General features: G+C 46.1%; 2 protein-coding genes across 3 annotated transcripts in view; both read left to right on the top strand.

Annotated features, from left to right (window-relative positions):
- LOC139928106 (C2 calcium-dependent domain-containing protein 4C) overlaps positions 1–18,019 on the top strand; it is a 304,401-nt gene that overhangs the window by 164,630 nt on the left and 121,752 nt on the right. The window lies entirely within an intron of this gene.
- Positions 1,839–18,019, top strand: part of tle2b (TLE family member 2, transcriptional corepressor b) — a 77,903-nt gene continuing 61,722 nt past the window's right edge. For both annotated transcript variants that reach the window (XM_071920520.2, XM_071920519.2), the window contains exons 1-3: positions 1,839–2,818; positions 14,970–15,067; positions 16,934–16,997. In XM_071920520.2, coding sequence (XP_071776621.1) covers positions 2,795–2,818; positions 14,970–15,067; positions 16,934–16,997 — 186 coding nt within the window. In that variant the 5' untranslated portion in view covers positions 1,839–2,794. The remainder of the gene's footprint in view (positions 2,819–14,969; positions 15,068–16,933; positions 16,998–18,019) is intronic.

Genomic DNA, 18,019 nt, shown 5'->3' with positions numbered 1-18,019 from the left:
GTGATGTCATTGTAACCTCAAGGCTACACAGTGCTAAGATTTTTTTTCCGCCAAAATGTGATATCCACTACATAAAGAAAGTGGCACCTGCACCTCTTCTGTGCCCACTTGATAACCTCAGGGCCATACCCAGTCTCACCCACATCCCTCTTCTCTCACATCCATGCAAGGTCTCTATATAGGTTCTCACCCAAAATAGCACAATAAATACTTACATCAGTTCCTGCCTGTTAGTAAATGTTACAAAAATTAGTGAGATCACAAATTCAAACAAACTTTGCTGCTTTTTAATGGATAGCAGATAACCCAAGTCCTTGGCTGACCAGATGATAGTACTTCTACTGACTGGATCTGCTATATTTTGGATACATTGAAAGGTGAATCCCAGGCAGCGTTTTTTCCCCCGCCTAAATGGATCTGTAGTGTTTGGGAATTTGGTCACTGGAAAATAGGATGACTGGATGTAGCCTTTATTAAGGCTTCGGGGCTGGCATCTGGCTGACCTGCTTGTTATCAAACACGGTGTCTGTCTTATTGGGATCCCACCCTGGATGCCAAGACTGTGTCGGATTCAACAGTGTCGGATTAATGGCCGTTTGATCAAGTTCAAAGGCAGAGCTGCCCTGGATAAACTCGTTATAAACAGCGCCAGACGAGCGTACTGTACATGGAAAGGCTTTAAATACCCGATCTTAGAGGGTCCAGGTATAGATCGCTAATGCTGGAAAATCCCGCAAATAGCATGTCCGTCTGGGCCAACAGCGAAAAGTAGGCAGGGAGACGTTCTTATGTTCCTATAGTGGAGCTATTTGTGGGACGTAGTGGTAATCCTCGAGATACTCCACTTTTTGATTTTGTTGACATCTTTGGTGTTCAGCTGCTGTGGTGTTTCTGCACTGCACTTCCCAGAAATCACTTGGGAATCAAACGGTGTGTCCAGTACTGTGACGTCTTTTTCCGTGGATTTTCTCTTGATGGAGTTTGCTGCTGCTGGAACCATAAAACGCTTCCTGTGCGCCAAATAATGTCTCCCAGGAAAGACCTATACCTGGGGTGTTTAGAACAGCAAATATAAAAGCTTTCATGAACTGGGTACCGGTTGAATCACTATTGTATCTTATGAATTGACAATAGAGACATTTATTTATATGAAAATGTCAAATTGTTGCTTTAAGGCTCGCTGTTTTCAGTATCTCATGTGTTTGGGTTGCATGTGTGTTGGATGAAAGGGTGTGAAGAGAGACTGTCCTGTCGACTCCATCAACAGCCACGTGTCCCGTCGAAGTGTCCCTTAGCAAGACACCGAACGCCTACCTGCTCAGTCATTGTAAATCAGAATGGGAACGTCAGCTAAAACACCTACTATATAATTTTTGTGTGCGTAGGTTCTTGTTTGCCTAAGCCACGGCGCTGACAGCGGACATAAAGTTATCAATCTGAGTATGTGCAATGTGCGTATGTGCAACCGTGTGTGTGTGTGTGTGCATGTTTGTCCACATAGCTGTCATGAATATGTGTGTGTGTGTGTGTGTGTGCGCGTCTCGATTCGTATCTGTTTGAGCCCAAGTCTTTGTGCATGACTGATTGCTTTGTCCGTCTGACCACAATTGAAAGGGGATCCATCTCTCTCTCTCTGCCTCTCTCTCTCTCCCTCTATATCTCTCTCTCTCTCTCCCTCCGCCTCTCTCTCTCTCTCTGTCCGTGACTGAGTGTCTCTATCTACTCAGTTCCACCTTAAGGGGAGCTTTAGCAGCCTGTCGTGTTTGTGTTGAAGCCAACAGGCACAATATATTACAGTCTAGGGCTTGCTGCTGAAAAGCCCGCTGGATCCTCCACTGACCTGCTGTTCTTTCCTGCTTTCCTCTCGCATTTTTTTTTTCCACATTTAGATTAAAAACAAAGCTCTCACTCTCTCTCTCCCCTTTCTCCCCTCCCTCCTCCTCCTCCTCCTCCTTCTTCTTCTTGTTCTTCTTCTTCTCCTTCTTCCTCTTCTTCTTTTCTACAGCAGCAGACAAGGCAGAGGCTTCAGTGTGAGAGAGAGAGAGAGAGAGAGAGAGTGAAGAGGAGGGAAAAAGCAAGAAGAAGAAGAAGAGAGGCAGACTGTATGTGGACGGAGCTGTGTGTTGTTTATGTTTGCATGTTCCACCGTCGGACGGCTCGCTGAAGGGACACGAGGAGAAGAAGAAGCAGAGGAGGAGGAGGAGGAGGAGGAGGAGGAGAAGAGGGGGCCCGCCTGGATGAAATGCTCTGTGTCATGTCAGTACGTGTGGACCTTGACTGATCACAGGGCGAGGAAAAAAGGGAGAGAGACACAGAGAGGAAAAGGAGAAACAGAGACTTTGGTTTCACTGTGGAAGACGGGAAAAGGAGGAGGAGGAGGAGGAGGTGAAGTGGGAGTCTGAGGCTCCGTCTTACCGTGACATTGTTGGATAAACGAACCGACGGACTGAGCTCTCCTCAGTTGTGTGTGTCAACAGGAACTCGTCTTAGAAGAGAGAGAGAGAGAGAGACAGAAAGAAAGAAAGAAGGAGGAGAGAAAGAGAGAGACAGACTCCGGAAGAGTAAAGACTGCTGTTTCCAACCCAGCTAAGGAGCAGGGACTGGACTTGCTGAGTGTGTGAGAGCGTGTGTGTGTGTGTGTGTGTGTGTGTGTGTGTGTGTGTGTGTGTGTGTGTGTGCGTGTGTGTGTGTGTGTGTGTGACGGAGAGAGAGACCGGTGGAGGGCAGAGGAGTGGAGGGCCAGGGGACTAACCTGGCCATCAAACGGACTGGCAGCCTCTCCTCTCCTGGGATCATGTACCCTCAGGGCAGGCATCCGGTAAGTACCTCCTTATGTCTCTCTCCCTCTCTCTCTCTCTCTCTCTCTCTCTCTCTCTCTCTTTCTTCCCTCTCCCTGTCTTCCAATGTCTGTCTCTTTTTCTGTCTCTCTCTGTTTTGCTATGTCACTATCTCCCTATTGCTCTCTGTCTCTCTCTCTCTCTCTGTGTGTCTTTCTCGATGTCTCTCTCCCTCCCTCTCTCTCTCTCTCTCCCTAAGGCTCTGTCAATCTCTGTCTGTCTTTCAGTCCCTCTCTTGCTTTGTCTTTCTCTGTCTCTCTCTCCCTCTCTGTCTTTCTCTATGTCTCTCTTTCTCTCTCTCTCCCTCTCTTGTTTAGTGACAGGGACTGCGCTGTAACATGAGCAGAGTGAAGGGAGGGGAGGGTGGGGGTGTGTGTGTGTTTGGGCTAAGAGATTCCCTGTTATGTACACACACACACACATACACACACGCACACACACACCTCCCTCCCCCTCTGTCAGCTGCACCCAGGTGCCTTTGAGATCCAGTAGAGGGTTAGCTGTGTGGGCGGCATTACTGAATCTCCACTTCTCAGCTTGTGTGTGTACATCTGTGTGTGTGTGTGTGTCCATTTGTGTTTGCTTGTGTGTGTGTGTGTGTGTGTGTGTGACTGTGTGCTTGCATATGCGTGTGAACGTATTTATCCGTGTATGTATGTGTGTGTGCATCTGCCCGTCTGCCATCTGTCTGTGCTCATTCCTGTTGCTACGCACACACACACACACACCATTTAATCGATAATTAAATTCCACTTAATTCATTTCCATTACCACTAAGAAAGGTCGTGAGTGCAGAAGTTCTTCCCCTTTAATACCTCCTTAAAGTCCCTTCCCTCCTTCGGCTTCACCCTTCATCAACAGTGAGAATTTGCTCTTCATTTACCTGGCTGAGTAGAATAAAGGTTAAATACATCAAATAAAAAAGCACAGCGGGATGAATGACAGCTTAGGCTCAGTGTGGCTTTGGCCATTTGCTTCACAGGAGCCCGGGTCTGGTTGCTATAATCAGATTTTGTTGTCAGTCTCTTTGTATTTGCTACAAATGGGTCAGTGGCCACTTTGCCTTCCAGTCAGCCAGCCAGCCAGCCAACTAGCTAGCCAGCCAGCCAGCCAGCCAGCCATCTAGCTATCACACAGAATTATGAATGACATTTTCACAAGAGGGAGGCATGAGGAATCAATTATATGTACAGAGAGAATGCTAATAAGCCAGCCGCTGGAATAGAATGGAGAGAGAGAGAGAGAGAGAGAGGCAGGGATAAACAGAGAGAAGAGAGAGACAGAGGGCGAAAAAAAGAAAAAACGAGATGTAAAGAGCCAAGAAAGAAAAAGAAAAAGAGAGAAAGAATTCTTAAAAAAGGCACGGCCGGGGGTGGAAAGAGAAATGAAAATGAATGAGAGATGCGAAGGAAGAATAGAGTGTGAACATTCCTCTGTTCCCTCCTTTCAGAGGCGTATCAGAGAGCTTCCTGCTGCGATGCTCTGCGTTTGTGATAAAGTTCAATCCCAGATTGAGCCAACTCCAACCGATCGATAGCCTCTCTCTCTCTCTCTCTCTCTCTCTCTCCCTCTGTCTCTCCACTTTTCTTTCCCTCTCTCTCTGTCTCTCTTTTCTCTCTCTCTCTCTTTCTTCCTCTCCAGCCCTCCCCTGCCAGTGGAACTTTATTTCTGGTGCTGCTATGAAATGTGATCTGTGGAGAGGTGTGAGGTGTGAGGGCGAAAAGAACAGTTGTGTGTGTGTGTGTGTGTGTGTGTGTGTGTGTGTGTGTACGTGCGTGCGTGCACACATTCATGCTTTTTTGCATTCGCACTTAAGAACTGAGTGTGTATGTGCGTGTGTGCAAGTGTGTGTCTGTGCCCATGCATTCATGCTTTTGTGTGTGGGAGCTTAAGAGGTGTGTATTTCTCTCTGTATGTGTGTCAGTGTGTGTGTGTGTGTTTGCCTGAGTATTCATGCTTTTGTGTGTTTGTGGTTAAGGACTGAATATGATTGTATGTGTGTGTGTGTGTGTGTGTGTCTGTGTGTGCACATGTTCTTGTGCAAGTGTGTATTTGAGCCCATGCATTCATGCTATTCCATGTTAGAGCTTGACTGCCTACGTGTCTCTGTGTGTGTGTGTGTGTTTATGTACCGCAGTAGGCATGTGTGTAAATGTGTGTGCATGCTTCGATAGGCATGTGTGTGAGTGTGTGTGTGCACCTGCAAGTGTGTGCTTTGTGTGTGTGTGTATATAAAATAACAGAGCCAGCAGGGTATCCGCAAGTCCTTAAAATGCAATTTAAACTCATCTTAACTTAAGGCCTTAAAACGCATTACAATGTGTTAAATACAGCTATTAGAGGTCTTATTTCCCAACTTGTAATGACAGGTTTCTTTGTGCTGCATATCCACTCTCAGATAAATTCAGAACAGGGTTAGCAGTAAAACATGCAAAACACGTATCTGCTTTACTGAACACAATTGGACTTCAGGTCGGTTAACAATTAATTTCCTTGTTGTCCTTTTTTCTTGTATACCCATTATAGTTTCAGTACTTTCATTAGCGATGTTCAAAAGGAAATAGCCTGGTTTTGCCAGCGCTGATTCTTCATTTTGGTTGTTATTTTGCTTGAATTCAATTCCAGGTCGCATTAAAAAGTCTTATATTTGGCTTTGTGAGACCTGCAGATACACCGGCAGATCCCTCTTATTACATCTCTTCCGTGTTGTATTTGGTCGTCTCATGGTTACATATCTACCATCTAATGACTCCCCAGTAAACAAACTTGACTCTATTCAGTCAGCAGGCCAGGTGTATCCCCGCCGGTGTCAGTCAAACTCCACCGTCTACTTCCTGACAGCGGCAGACAGTCAGAGAGGACACGGCTGCCTTGAACGCCACCCCGTCCAACCCCTCTGCGTCCCTTTAGAGATGCTAAGGAAGGTGTGTTCAATAAAAACAGATAACACGTACATCCAAGGCCGGGTTTTTTTTTTTTTTTTATCAGTGGAGAAGTCAGACTTTGTTCTCCTCGCTGTCTGGCAGGAAAGGGTTAAAACCCAGGGCTGATTTGCCAGGCGAACAGCGCTGTAATTGGTTCCACTGGATTTTTGTGGCGAGCGTTATCAGAAGTGTGTGTCCAATTGTGTGTGTGTGTGGTGTGCGTGTGCTGGTGTGTGAGGTGTGTGCGCGTGTGTGTTTTTGTTTTATGTGTGCGTTTGTGCGTGTCTGTTTTATCTTTGTGTGTGTGTGTGTGTGTGTGCGCGCTTATGTGTTCATGGATTTGTTTTTTATCTGTTTGCCTGTGTGTGCGTGTCTGTGTGTGTAATTGTGCATCTGTGTGTGTGTGTGCTTGTTTGTAGGCTTGCATGTGTGTAAGCTTTTGTGTGTGAGGTGTGTGTGCATGTTTGTTTTATGTGTGTGTTAGCTCTTGTGTGTTTGCGCGTGTGTGCGTGTATCTGTGAATGTGTTTGTATTTGTCCTTGTGTGTCTGTATGTGTAAGTACGCTTGTATGTGTGTGTGCGTGGCTGTTCAAGAGTCTGTGTGTGTGTGTGTGTGTGTGTGTGTGTGTCTGGAGCGGAGAGAGGAAGGGGAAAGGCGGACGGTGGTGGTGTGTGTGTGTGTGTGTGTGTGTGTGCGCTATGTGCCAACAACAATAACAATAAATAAAGGCACAGCCCGGCCCCGACTGTTGCTGTGAATGTACAAGCCCTTGATTGGCCGCCACACCCGAGAGAGAGAGAGAGAGAGAGAGAAAGAGAGGGAGAGAGAGGGAGAGAGAGAGTAGAGTGTATTTCCACGGTTACGGAACAATGACACAAACTTCTATAACTGCTAACCGGTACACAGAAATCTGATTAGAGCGGATCTAAGACACACACACACACACACACACACACACAGTACATATACATGCTACATACATATTCATACACATATGCAAGCGCACACACCCTCGCACACACTTACTGTAAAGAGTGAAAATTTAGATATGTTTTGGTGTGTGTGTTTATATGCTTGAGGCTATTATTGTGTGTATCTGCATGCCTGCTACTCTGTGCTCTGTGTGTGTGTGTGTGTGTGTGTGTGTGTGAGAGAGAGAGTGTGAGGTGTGTGTGTACTACAAATTTTCCCCAGCCCTAGGAGTTGTGGTGGCTTTGGTGTAGAGAGGAGCATAGAGGATGAAGATGAGGCGGAGTTTATTCTGTAAGTGTGCGATCGAGAGAGAAAGAGAGAGAGAGAGAGACACAGAGAGAAAGAGAGAGAGAGAGAGAGAGAGTTGGAGTTGGCTCCAGTTTAGCTGTTGAATGTGTTGATTGTTGTCACACCTTAAGGGAAAGGGACAACAATACTGAATGAAGAATAACGGCGTAGATACCTAATCTGTTCTGCTTTGATCGTTATTGTTTCTTAGTGAATGAAATGCATTTTGTCACTCGCTGCTTTGGCAATGCATGGAAGCCCTATGTCATGCCAATAAAGCACCTATTGAATTGTAATAGTGCGTGTGTGTGTGTGTGTGTGTGTGTTAGAGTGTATGCATGCAGAGGGCTTCCTTCTCCCCAGGCCCTGAAAAGGGTAACACTTTATTTTTACAGCCAAGTAAACAAACCAACGCCAAATATGTGGCCACAGAAATCACATATGCTTCATTAATGAGGGCAGCATGAACCATTATAGGAGTGTTTGTGCTGCAGAGTGTGTTTGTTTGTGTGTACTCCTGTGTGTGCGTCTGTACGTTGGGAGTTTGTGTTTCTGTGTGTGTGTTTGTGAGTTTGCATTTGTGTGTGTGTGCGCGACTGAGTTTGTGAGTCTGTATTTGGTGTGTGTTTTAATTTTGTGCGTGCGGCGGTGATACACATGCTTGAACACTTGTTTGTGTGTTTTGAATGTGTGTGCGTGCCTGCTGATGTGTATATAGTTTTCTACACATGAATCCCTGCGTGTGTGTTTGTGTGTGTGTGTGTGTGTGTGTGTGTACTGTTTGCTCTTGCGCTCAGTCAGCCTGTTTTTTTGTTTTTTTTTCTGCTGGCATCCATCTGTATCGGGCAGTTTGTTTTTCCCCAACATCTGTGGCTGTAATGAAAGCCAGGTACGGTAAACAGCACAGCGGACCGCCGTCACCTCCCACGGATGACGATCCCCCTGCTGTCCTCTCCTCTGTCCTTGTCTTGGTTTACATTTCATTTCATTCAACACTTCATAGACAGCCTACGAAACGGCAAAAAGTCAAACAACAACAAGAGTACGGCTTACTGTCAAAGAACCCACAGAACAGCTCAAAGTCAGATAACCAACAAACCAACCAACGACTTCCAGTCAGACATCAGCAGCTGCCCAGATTAAGTCTGCTCTCTGATTAAAAAAAAAAGGCCATTTTCTATCCTCAAATCCTGTGTTCTGTGTTCTTTTCTTTGTCATTAAAAGAAGTGATCAGAGCGAGGCTTGGATTGAGTCCAGAGACTCTTTTGGCTGCCAATCTCTCCCTGATTTGTAAGCCACCGCTGGCTTAGTGGCTGGCTGACTGGCTAGCTGGCAGATTGAATGACTAGCTGACTGACTGGCTGGATGGATGGCAGATTGGTTGACTGACTGACTGGCTAGCTGGCAGATTGAATGACTAGCTGACTGACTGACTGGCTGGATGGATGGATGGCAGATTGGTTGACTGACTGACTGGCTAGCTGGCTTGCTGACTGGCTAGCTGGAAGACTGACTGACTAGCTGGTTGACTGGATGACTGGCTGGGTAAGAGATTGGTTGACTGGCTAGCTGGCTTTCTAATTGACTGACTGACTGATTGACCGGCTGAATGACTGTCTGTCTGTCTGACTGATTGATTGGTTGAATGACTGTCTGACTGACTGATTGATTGTCTGACTCACTAACTGACTGACTGGCTGGCTGACTGGCTGGCACAGACGTTCGCTGCTTCTCAGCACAATGGGAGCGCCACCAACTCCAAATGGGCTTTTATTGTTGGGAAGCTGGCAGGGTGGCTCTCTCTAAGTTATCAAGACCTTTGAGTGGTCAGAATGAGGGCTGCGCTCCAGCTCCGAGGAGGCTGGCTGCTCGGAAATGTTGGGAGATGCAGGCAAAATGTGTGTGACTGTGTCTGTGAGTGTGTGTGTGTGTGAGAGAGAGAGAGAGAGAAAGGGGCATACAGAGAAAAAGAGAGAGAGAAATATGGGGTGGTGACAAAGAGGTGGCAAGTCCTCTTAGGGCTCAAATGTAAATTCCATTTCCATTCTTCCATTCATCCCTCCAGTCTTTCCTCCACACCCAACGCTCCATCATTCCTCCATCTATTCCTCCATTTCTTCACCCATCCTTCCAGCCAAACCTCTCTCCCTCCCACTCTCTCTCCATCATTCATGAGAAAGACAGAAAGAGAGCAGTAATTTCTAATTGTAGCATCACAAGAAGGTGAGAGAAGAGAGGGAGAGAGAGATCGTCTGAAAGCTTGAGGAGTGTGCACTGATAGGAAAATGAGCTGTTTTCTATATGTGCCTTGCTGCTTACATCAGAAGACACACACACACACACACACACACACAGGGCACTGACACTTCTCTGCCACACTTGGTACTTCTCATCTATTCATGCGCCTTTTTCCTAAATATTTCACCAGCCAATGATTATTTCATGCGCTATCTGAATGTGTCTCTGCTTGTCTCAGAGAGACGGAGGCGAGAGGGGGAAAAGAGAGAGAGAGAGCACTAAAGAACGAAGGGAGAGAAATGGAGAGAAAAGGGAGGGAGGAGCGAGACGGAGGAGAGAGAGAAAGAGCAAGAGAAAGAGTGAAAATGTTTTGTTTGTGAGCGTTTTGTTCGAGTGAACGCATCCGCGCGTAGGCATGTCTCTGCTTACTCCGTGTGAATGCTTGTCTGTGTTTGTGTCTGTATGTGTGTGTGTGTGTGTGTGTGTGTGTGTGTGTGTGCACCTGTACGTGTGTGCATGTGTCAGTAGAAAGTGTGCCATGGGCTAAAAAGATAGACAGAAAGACAGACAGATAGAACCGTTTATTTCCCAATCACTCCCAGACCTGCATCTGTTTCCCAGTTGCTGTCTCTCTCATACTGCGGCTGCCAGTGGGAAAAAAACAGACAGCTGCCTGAATGGAAGATTTCTCTGTGATGGACAGATAGACAGGCAGAGGGACTGATGGAGAGACAGGTAGAGGCCGACTGACCCTATGTTCAGACAGAATAAAAAAAAAAAAAAAAAATTGAAGGTGTGACTGTATGGAAACTCAATGGAAGGGAGTGAACGGAGCAAGATGGATGCAACATTGCTCTTGGCAGTGCAAACTGAGGTGTTTGCTCAAGTTGAAATTTTAGAAATGTGAAAGCCAGTCAGCTTCAACCAGGCACCTGTTTCCTACCTAATATCTACAGTGGGAAAAAGTCAGTTGGGTATTTGTGACCAGTAAGGAATTATTGATGGATAGATTTCTGTCTGTTGGTTTGTTTTGGAACATCAACATGGTGGGCGAGACAGAAGTACAGGAAAGTAAAGCTTTGCTCATAATGGAGCTACTTCATAGAAAAAGGAAGAAACAGACTATACAGTATGAATTAAATAAGAAACTGACCTGGAAAACCTACAGTCATCCCAACGTTATACCGGCTTTCTCCCTTTTTTCTTTGCTTTGGTCGTGTGTTCTTTGTCTTGCTCCGTGTTCACCGCTATTTTTTCCAAAGCAAACGTAGGAACGCCTCTGATTGGCTAAACGGACGATGACAAATCCGTCCGTCCAGAAAAAGTTCAGCTGGGTTGAACTTTCTGTCCATCAAAACGGATGGAAATCTGACAGAGATGGATGTGCCATCAGTCCTGTCCGGACAACAGACAGCTCTCACTGAAAACGAATTGAAATCCCCCTCATCCCTCCTCTCTCTCCTAGTCTTTCCGTTCTCTCTCAACTTTTAACTGTCTAAAATAGGCAAAAATGCCCAAAAAGAAATCTTGTGCTTGTATGTCGTCACACCGGTTTTGCTGCTTGTTTTCCACGTCAAGCGATCAAATTCATGCCTCTTGTCTGGTGATAGACAGACTAACTGACAGGCAGCCCAACACACAGACAGATAGACAGGCCAACAGACAGACAGGCAGACAGAGGGTGACAGACAGGTGATGGTTAGAGCCGAGGGGTGCCGCCTCTGTCCTGTTATGTGATCCATTGGTATAGCCTTACCCCCCCCTACTCCCCCACCTCGTCTCCCTCGCCTCCCTCCATCCACCCCATAGATAATCCCTCCTAATTCTCTGCCTGCCCGTGCCAGCTCGTCCAAATTGTGATTGACTGCTGTCCCACACGGTGGTGTGTTTGTGTGTGAGTGTGTGTGTGTGTGTGTGTGTGTGCGTGCGTCCACCTCCTAGATTAACCGGATCAGTTTTGGGTTTCAGGATGCCCCATGCTGTCTGACACTGCCTTCAGCACACGCACGTACACACACACACACACACACACACACACACACACACACACACTCACACAAACACACACCACACACACACACATATACACACGCAAACACAGGAGGCTGTGTGTCGTTTTTTGGCCCTTCGTGACGTGCTATGGACCCCCAACAGTCTGGGCTGCCATCTGTCACAGCACAGGAGAGACCAAACACACACACACACACACACACCAATATAAATGTTTGTTCGGGTGTACATACGGCACGACTTGCTGTTGCCTCCATCTTTATAAACACTGCAGAAGAATGCACATTTTTTCCCCCCAAATAACTCAGAGCTCATTTTTAGCCTTTTACCTGGAAAGCCTCTTTTATTGCCACGCTACAACAATCAAATTACTTACTTCGATAGTTAAATACTGCATGAGAATGGAAGGGCTGCCTATAATTTGGAAGAACGTCCTTCCTTTGTGGGCAAACATCCGCCCTGCTGAAGTGTCCTTGAGCAAGACGGCGATTCGCTACGAGCTGCGGAGGTGCTGCTCACTAACTGACCCTGACCTCCGACTGGGGGGCAAGAGAAATGAGAATTTCACGTCATTATTATTAATAAAGATGAAGTAATTTGATTCCAGCTCTACTCACTGTTCTCCACATCCTGACTGGCAGAGCACAGCATGGGCAGGGAATATCACCGCCGTCGCCCGAGGACCTTGTAACTCTAATTTTTTTTGTGTTTTTCATTTCCTTTCTGCGCTGAAGAAGTTTCATGGCTCCGGGGGCCATGAAATTCATTCAAAAAAATGTACAACTGCTAAATCGAAAAAATAAGACATTTAGGAGACGAAAAGTTTTCATCCAACAGATGAAAGAAGTTCCAGTTTTTCTCATCGGGGCGTTATAGCGGACGCCATATTGACACCAACGGTCATCAGTCCCAGATCTCTTGTATAATCCTGAACTCTGACTGTGGGCTTTGTTATGTGACTTAGAGCGGCTGACGTAACCCGCCAACAGCACTTTGTCTGTGTGCATCTGTGTGTGTGTGTGTGTGTGTGTTTATGTGTACATGGTAGCAGATGGTAGGAGCAGTATTAGCACAGCTCCAGACCGATGGACAGTGCACAGGGCAGATCCACTAGGCTGTGTTGACTACAGCAAAGCTGGCATGACTCTCTGTCTCTTTTATCCCTGTTTTCTCTCTCTCTCTCTTTCTCTCTCTCTCTCTTTCCGTCTCCCTCTCTTCGCCCTCTCCCCATCCCCTCGGTGTCAGATGGATGAATGGCTGGCTATCTCTCTCAGTCAGCAGCCATGCCCCTCTTTCATCGTCTGTCTCTCTGCTCGTTCTTTCATTCCTCTGTGAGAGTGTCAGACTGGTCTATCGCTCCCTCCATCCATCCCTCCCTCCCTCCCTCCCTCTGTCTATGTGTCAGACGAGTATCTGTCTCTCTTCCTCCTCTCCTCCCTCCCTCCATCCATCCCTCCCTCCTAACTCTCCCTCCCACTGTGTGCTTTGTGTATGTTATGTGTGTGTGTGTGTGCTTGTGTGTACAATACGCGTGCATTAGCTTGTTTGTGGTTAATGTGAACGCTTCTGTGCGCTTGCATGCAGTTGTGTGTGTGTGTGTGAGTTTTTCCATGCGCTCATGCTTGCGTATGTATGTGTGTCTGTGTGTGTGTGTGTGCCAGATCACTATCTGTCCCCCTACCCCTCCCTCCCTCCTCCCATCCCACCCTCCCCCCAGTGAGTGTGTGTGGTGTGAATCAAGGTCAGTGGGGATCTGTTGGCAGACACCATCCTACCCCTCCCTCTCATCCATCCCACCCCCCACCCCATACACACACACACACACACTAAGGGTCTGTGTGTGTTGTGCCCATCCAGCCATCTAGACGGCCCCACTATGCCTGCCTCAGCTCAGCTCAGTTCAGCTCAGCTCAGCTCGGCTCGGCGGCTTAATTACCGGGGAACCCACCGCGTCTCTGACCTCCACCATCGGACTAATTGAAATCTAATTGAATTGTGCTTGTCTAGACTAATGAAGCCCCGCCACTGAAACCGCCAATCTTTTAGCCGTAGCTGCAGGCCGATAGCCACCCAGCCGCACTGTACCGACTGCTCTGCGCAGCTCAGTTTGGTGTCTGGATGGATGAACAGATGAACAAATGGGTGGATGGATGGATGGCTGGCTTGTTAACTCTTTGTACTGTGCTTAAAAATTTAGTAAAACCATTAGCCAGATCTGTAGAAAAAGAAAACACATTCCATATATAAAATGTGATATATTGGATTGAAAAAGCTCTGTAATATCATCAACGGTATTGTAAAAACACAACTTTGAGTACATCCACTCCAACATACAGCAGCATACCTTAATATATATCGCCTATGCTAAAGGGAAGATTAATTGAGCGCAAAGGTCCTTCTTTATTGGAGAAATCTGAGCCTAGGTCATATTAAAGTAGGCAACTTAGCATGTTGGTGGCCCCAAATGGTAGTCAAAGGAAACTCAGTTTTGAGGACTGCAATACCATAAATAAATCATGTAATGTGATGTCAGTAAACTGCATACTGCTCAGACTGGGGTGGAGGTGGTGAAGAGGTTTGGCCATCGTTGGTGAGTCCAACTTTCTCTGGATGGAGTGCTCACTCACTGCTGTTCAGGAGCAAGTTTTGAATTTCGCTCTTAGGTTTTGAGTTGTCAAGTTGTTGCTGACACCAGAATTTCATCTGGGCAAATAGAGCCAATCTACAACATCCCAGTTAGGGCTAACTGGGATGCTCTTCTCTGTTGCAGCCCCACTTTGTGATTTAGGCTGAAAAGACTATTTTTAACCCCACCCTACTGAGCGTGCACGACTCCCAAACCAACGTCAACAAAAGTACACAACCACTTGTGTTTACACATACTGTAGATTTCCCTGCCTACCTTCCCCCCAACCCCCCGCCCCCCAAAACAAAAACAACAAACAGCATCAAAAAAGATCCATGGTGCCCTTGTTTCTCAAACTTCATAAAGACTGTGGAGGAGGGGGGCTGTCGAAAGCGCTTTAGACAGACATGGAGGGCTGATGGTGGGGGGTGAGGGGGGGGGGGGGGGGGGGGGGGGGGGGCAGGGTTGGGGGGGTAGACCCCTGGGAGGTGCTTGTTTTGTTGGGCCTTCTATAGCTTTTAGCAGGTGAGAGACGGTGCCGTTTTAACGGCCGTGATTCCCTATAAGTTATTCATTTGACGTTTCCTCCCTTCTCAGCGCTTTGTAGGCTGGAATACATTAGCAACCTGGCAGAGTAGAGAGGATGCTAATGTGGAGGAGGGAGAGAGAGAGAGAGAGAGAGAGAAGAGAGGAAGAAAGGATGGGGGCAGTGGGGGGAGGAGGCAGAGTCATTAGCGGAGGAGGAGGAGGAGAAGGGAGAGAGAGAGGACAAGGCTTTATGATGTGTGGGAAGGGGAAGGGGAAGTGACCTTCCTTCTCACTTTCATCCTGGCTTTTTTCTCCCCTTGCTTCGCTCTCTGACACACACTCACACTCACACACACACACACACACACATATGGACACACAGGCACACACAAGCGCACACACTCAAAAGGCATGGTGCGTGCAGGTGCACATGCACATACACACATATGGGTACAGTGCATGCCAGCATAAATGCACACAGTCTTCTCTTGAACACATACATCTTTTTCATTCTCTCTCTCTCTCTCTCTCTCTCTCTCTCTCAGGTCCCCTTGCAGCCTGGCCAGTCTTTCAAGTTCACAGTCCTGGAAACTCTGGACCGCATCAAGGAGGAGTTCCAGTTCCTCCAGGCGCAGTACCACAGGTATACACACACCCACACACACACCCACACACACACACACACACACACACATAGACGGACGAGGACAAACCTCAGTGCGAGACTCTTGGCTTAGTCTCACACCCAGAGAGCTGTAGTCTCTGCTTCAAAACCAGAAGCAATATGTTGCCTTTTTGCAAAATTGAAATCAATAAATTACATTTACTGAAGAGGCTATTTCACAAGTCCCTTGTTCTCTGGTATGCTTTGTATTACTTCTGCACTTTTACAGCAAAAAAGGGGAAAAAGCATGATAAAAAAAAATTCCCTTCTGTCTTTATTTTGTTCTTATTTCATTTTCTCTCCTAGCCCTTTTCTCACTGATAGATTTTTAAATTTAATTCAAATCTGTCAATGGTCAACATAGTGAAAATTGTCTCTAGCCGATAGGAGATCAGTATGAATGTGATGAGGACATTGTATCTTCAATATCTTCAATATTTTTGTATATATTGTATTATCTACACTAAATATACAAAATATCAGGGACATCTTCCTGATGTTGAGTTGCAGCCCCACAATTCACATCTCAGTTATCTCAGCTTAAAAATCCTTCTCCAACTCGTCTGCTTCTCTTTATCTATATCTCCTCCACAGTGATTGATATAGATTTAATAAGGGTATTCAATAATGGCTTTTACCTGGATTCACCTCATCAGTGTACTTCATGAAAAGAGCAAGTGTCCCTAATATTTTGTAGAGTCAGTGTATATCTTATTCTTTGGTGCTGCAATGGCCCATTTTCCCCTCGGCGATCAATAAAGTTAATGTTAACTTAAATTTCTGCATTTTATTTCTGCTCATTACCTCCCTTAATCGCTCTTGTCACTGCAGACGTCCTCGTATTAACAGAAGCTGTGGGGAACTGAGGTTACGCTGTCCATCATATCAGAGAGAGTGTTATGGAACGAAACCTCATAGTAAATTTTTTGATTTTCCACAGCTGATGGTCACTGATGGTCACCGTATAATAGAGCTGACCAGAAGTGACCTTGGCTGAGAGAGAGAAGCCATTGTTGGCTAAAGCTTCCAATCTCTACCTAGCACACCTCAGTGGGCAGGCTGAGCAGGCTGCCATGACACGGCCTCACTGCTGCACTGCAGTGCACACACACATGCACACACACATGCACATGCACACGCACGCACACATGCACACACACACACACACACACACACACACACACAGACATATACTCACACACACGGATGCAGCACCCAAACACACAGACAGACACATGTACAAATGCACGGAAAGATGTACAAACACATGCCTGCACACACATACACACGTGCAAACAAGTGTACACACACACTCACACAAACACACACATACACACACTACACAAACAAACTTACATACACACACATGAAAATTAGAACAATGTACAAGGAATTTCTCTTGGTGCAAGTGTCAACATAAAATCTAATAAGAATAAGAAAAATGTAAAACATATATACAATACAAATAAACATAAAAGAGATGTGCAATGATGGACGCATGCATTCATGCACATATGCACAAGTATATAGATACACACATGCATACACACACACAGCCATGCTCCCACACACATTCCGCAGGTGTCAGGAATTGCAATAGAGAATAAGACACACCCTGCTGGCTGCTGCTGTTATGAAGGTGATATTTTTCAATATCACTTTCTGCAGTAATAGGTAGCCGAACCGTATGGCTGAGACAATTTTTTGGTTTCCGTACACGGCCTTAAACTCTGTTTGACCCCCGCAATATCTGAATCCTGTGGAAATTATAATTTATTTCAGTGGATGCGAATGCATAAATTTAAAATGTGTATGTGTGTGTCCGTCCTTTTCGCCCTCGTGCAGCCTGAAGCTGGAGTGTGAGAAGTTGGCCAGTGAGAAGACTGAGATGCAGCGGCACTACATCATGGTGAGTCCAATCAGACCTTCAGCAGGCCTCTGCGGTGTCTCTCTTAGTCTAACGCAGCCACTCAGGAACTCTGAAAAGAGTCTGATGGGCCTTTATCCAGGGATTACAATCAGGGGAGTTGTATCTGCTCTGTTGACAAGCTGGATTGACGTTATTTAGCGTGTTCATCATCGCTCTGTTTCTGTCTCTCTGCTTCTCTGTTGTTCTCTCCGTGTTCCTCTCACTCTTACTCTCTCAAAGTTTCTCTTGGCTTCTCTCTCTCTCTCTCTTTCACTATCTCTCTCTCTCCCTCTTTTCCAATTCAGTTCAGTTTTTCAGTTCATTTACATTAATGGGATGACTGTTTATATCAGAAGAAATATTGCCAAAGCAGTAAACACAATGTAAATTTTCAAAACCCACAAACAGTTTATACATTTAAATCATATTGAAATGATGAAAATGCACTATAGAATAATCTCCAATGCAAATAATCATCAATGTCTATAATAACTATTCATTATTTGGTTTGAAAACGTGCGCTGTATAATAGTACACAATGTACAATATCTATAATAGTGGAAAACGGTTCCAAAATTGAGAGCATGTAATTGCACAAACCATTCAAAAACCAGTAAGGGAATATCATATGTTTCTCTCTCACTATCTCTCACTTATTCTCGCTCATCCCTCTCTCTCGCTCTCTCTCCATCTCTCTCTCTCTCTCTCCATTTTTCTCTCCCTCCGTCCATCTTTCTCGCTCTGCCTCTGTTTCTCTGTCTCCCTTTCCTCTCTGTATCTCTCGCTCTCTTCCTCTCATGCATTAACAGCCTGAGCTCCCTCTGTGTCGGTGTGTCTGTGCGACTAAAGGCTCACATGTATCGTAAGCCTTCGTCTGTGGTACAAAACCCACACAGAGCCGACCAGAATACGATATGCACCATCTGCTAAGCTGCTCGCATTTCATAAACCTGGGAGAGCAGGCGGGATCAGGGCCATAAGCTAGATAGACACACAGACGGATAGACAGAAAGAGAGAAAGA

Source organism: Centroberyx gerrardi, chromosome 9, assembly GCF_048128805.1.
Source record: "Centroberyx gerrardi isolate f3 chromosome 9, fCenGer3.hap1.cur.20231027, whole genome shotgun sequence".
NCBI classification, from domain to species: domain Eukaryota; kingdom Metazoa; phylum Chordata; class Actinopteri; order Beryciformes; family Berycidae; genus Centroberyx; species Centroberyx gerrardi.
Note: the sequence above shows the minus strand (reverse complement) of the source record. Positions and strands in the feature narration are given on the sequence as shown.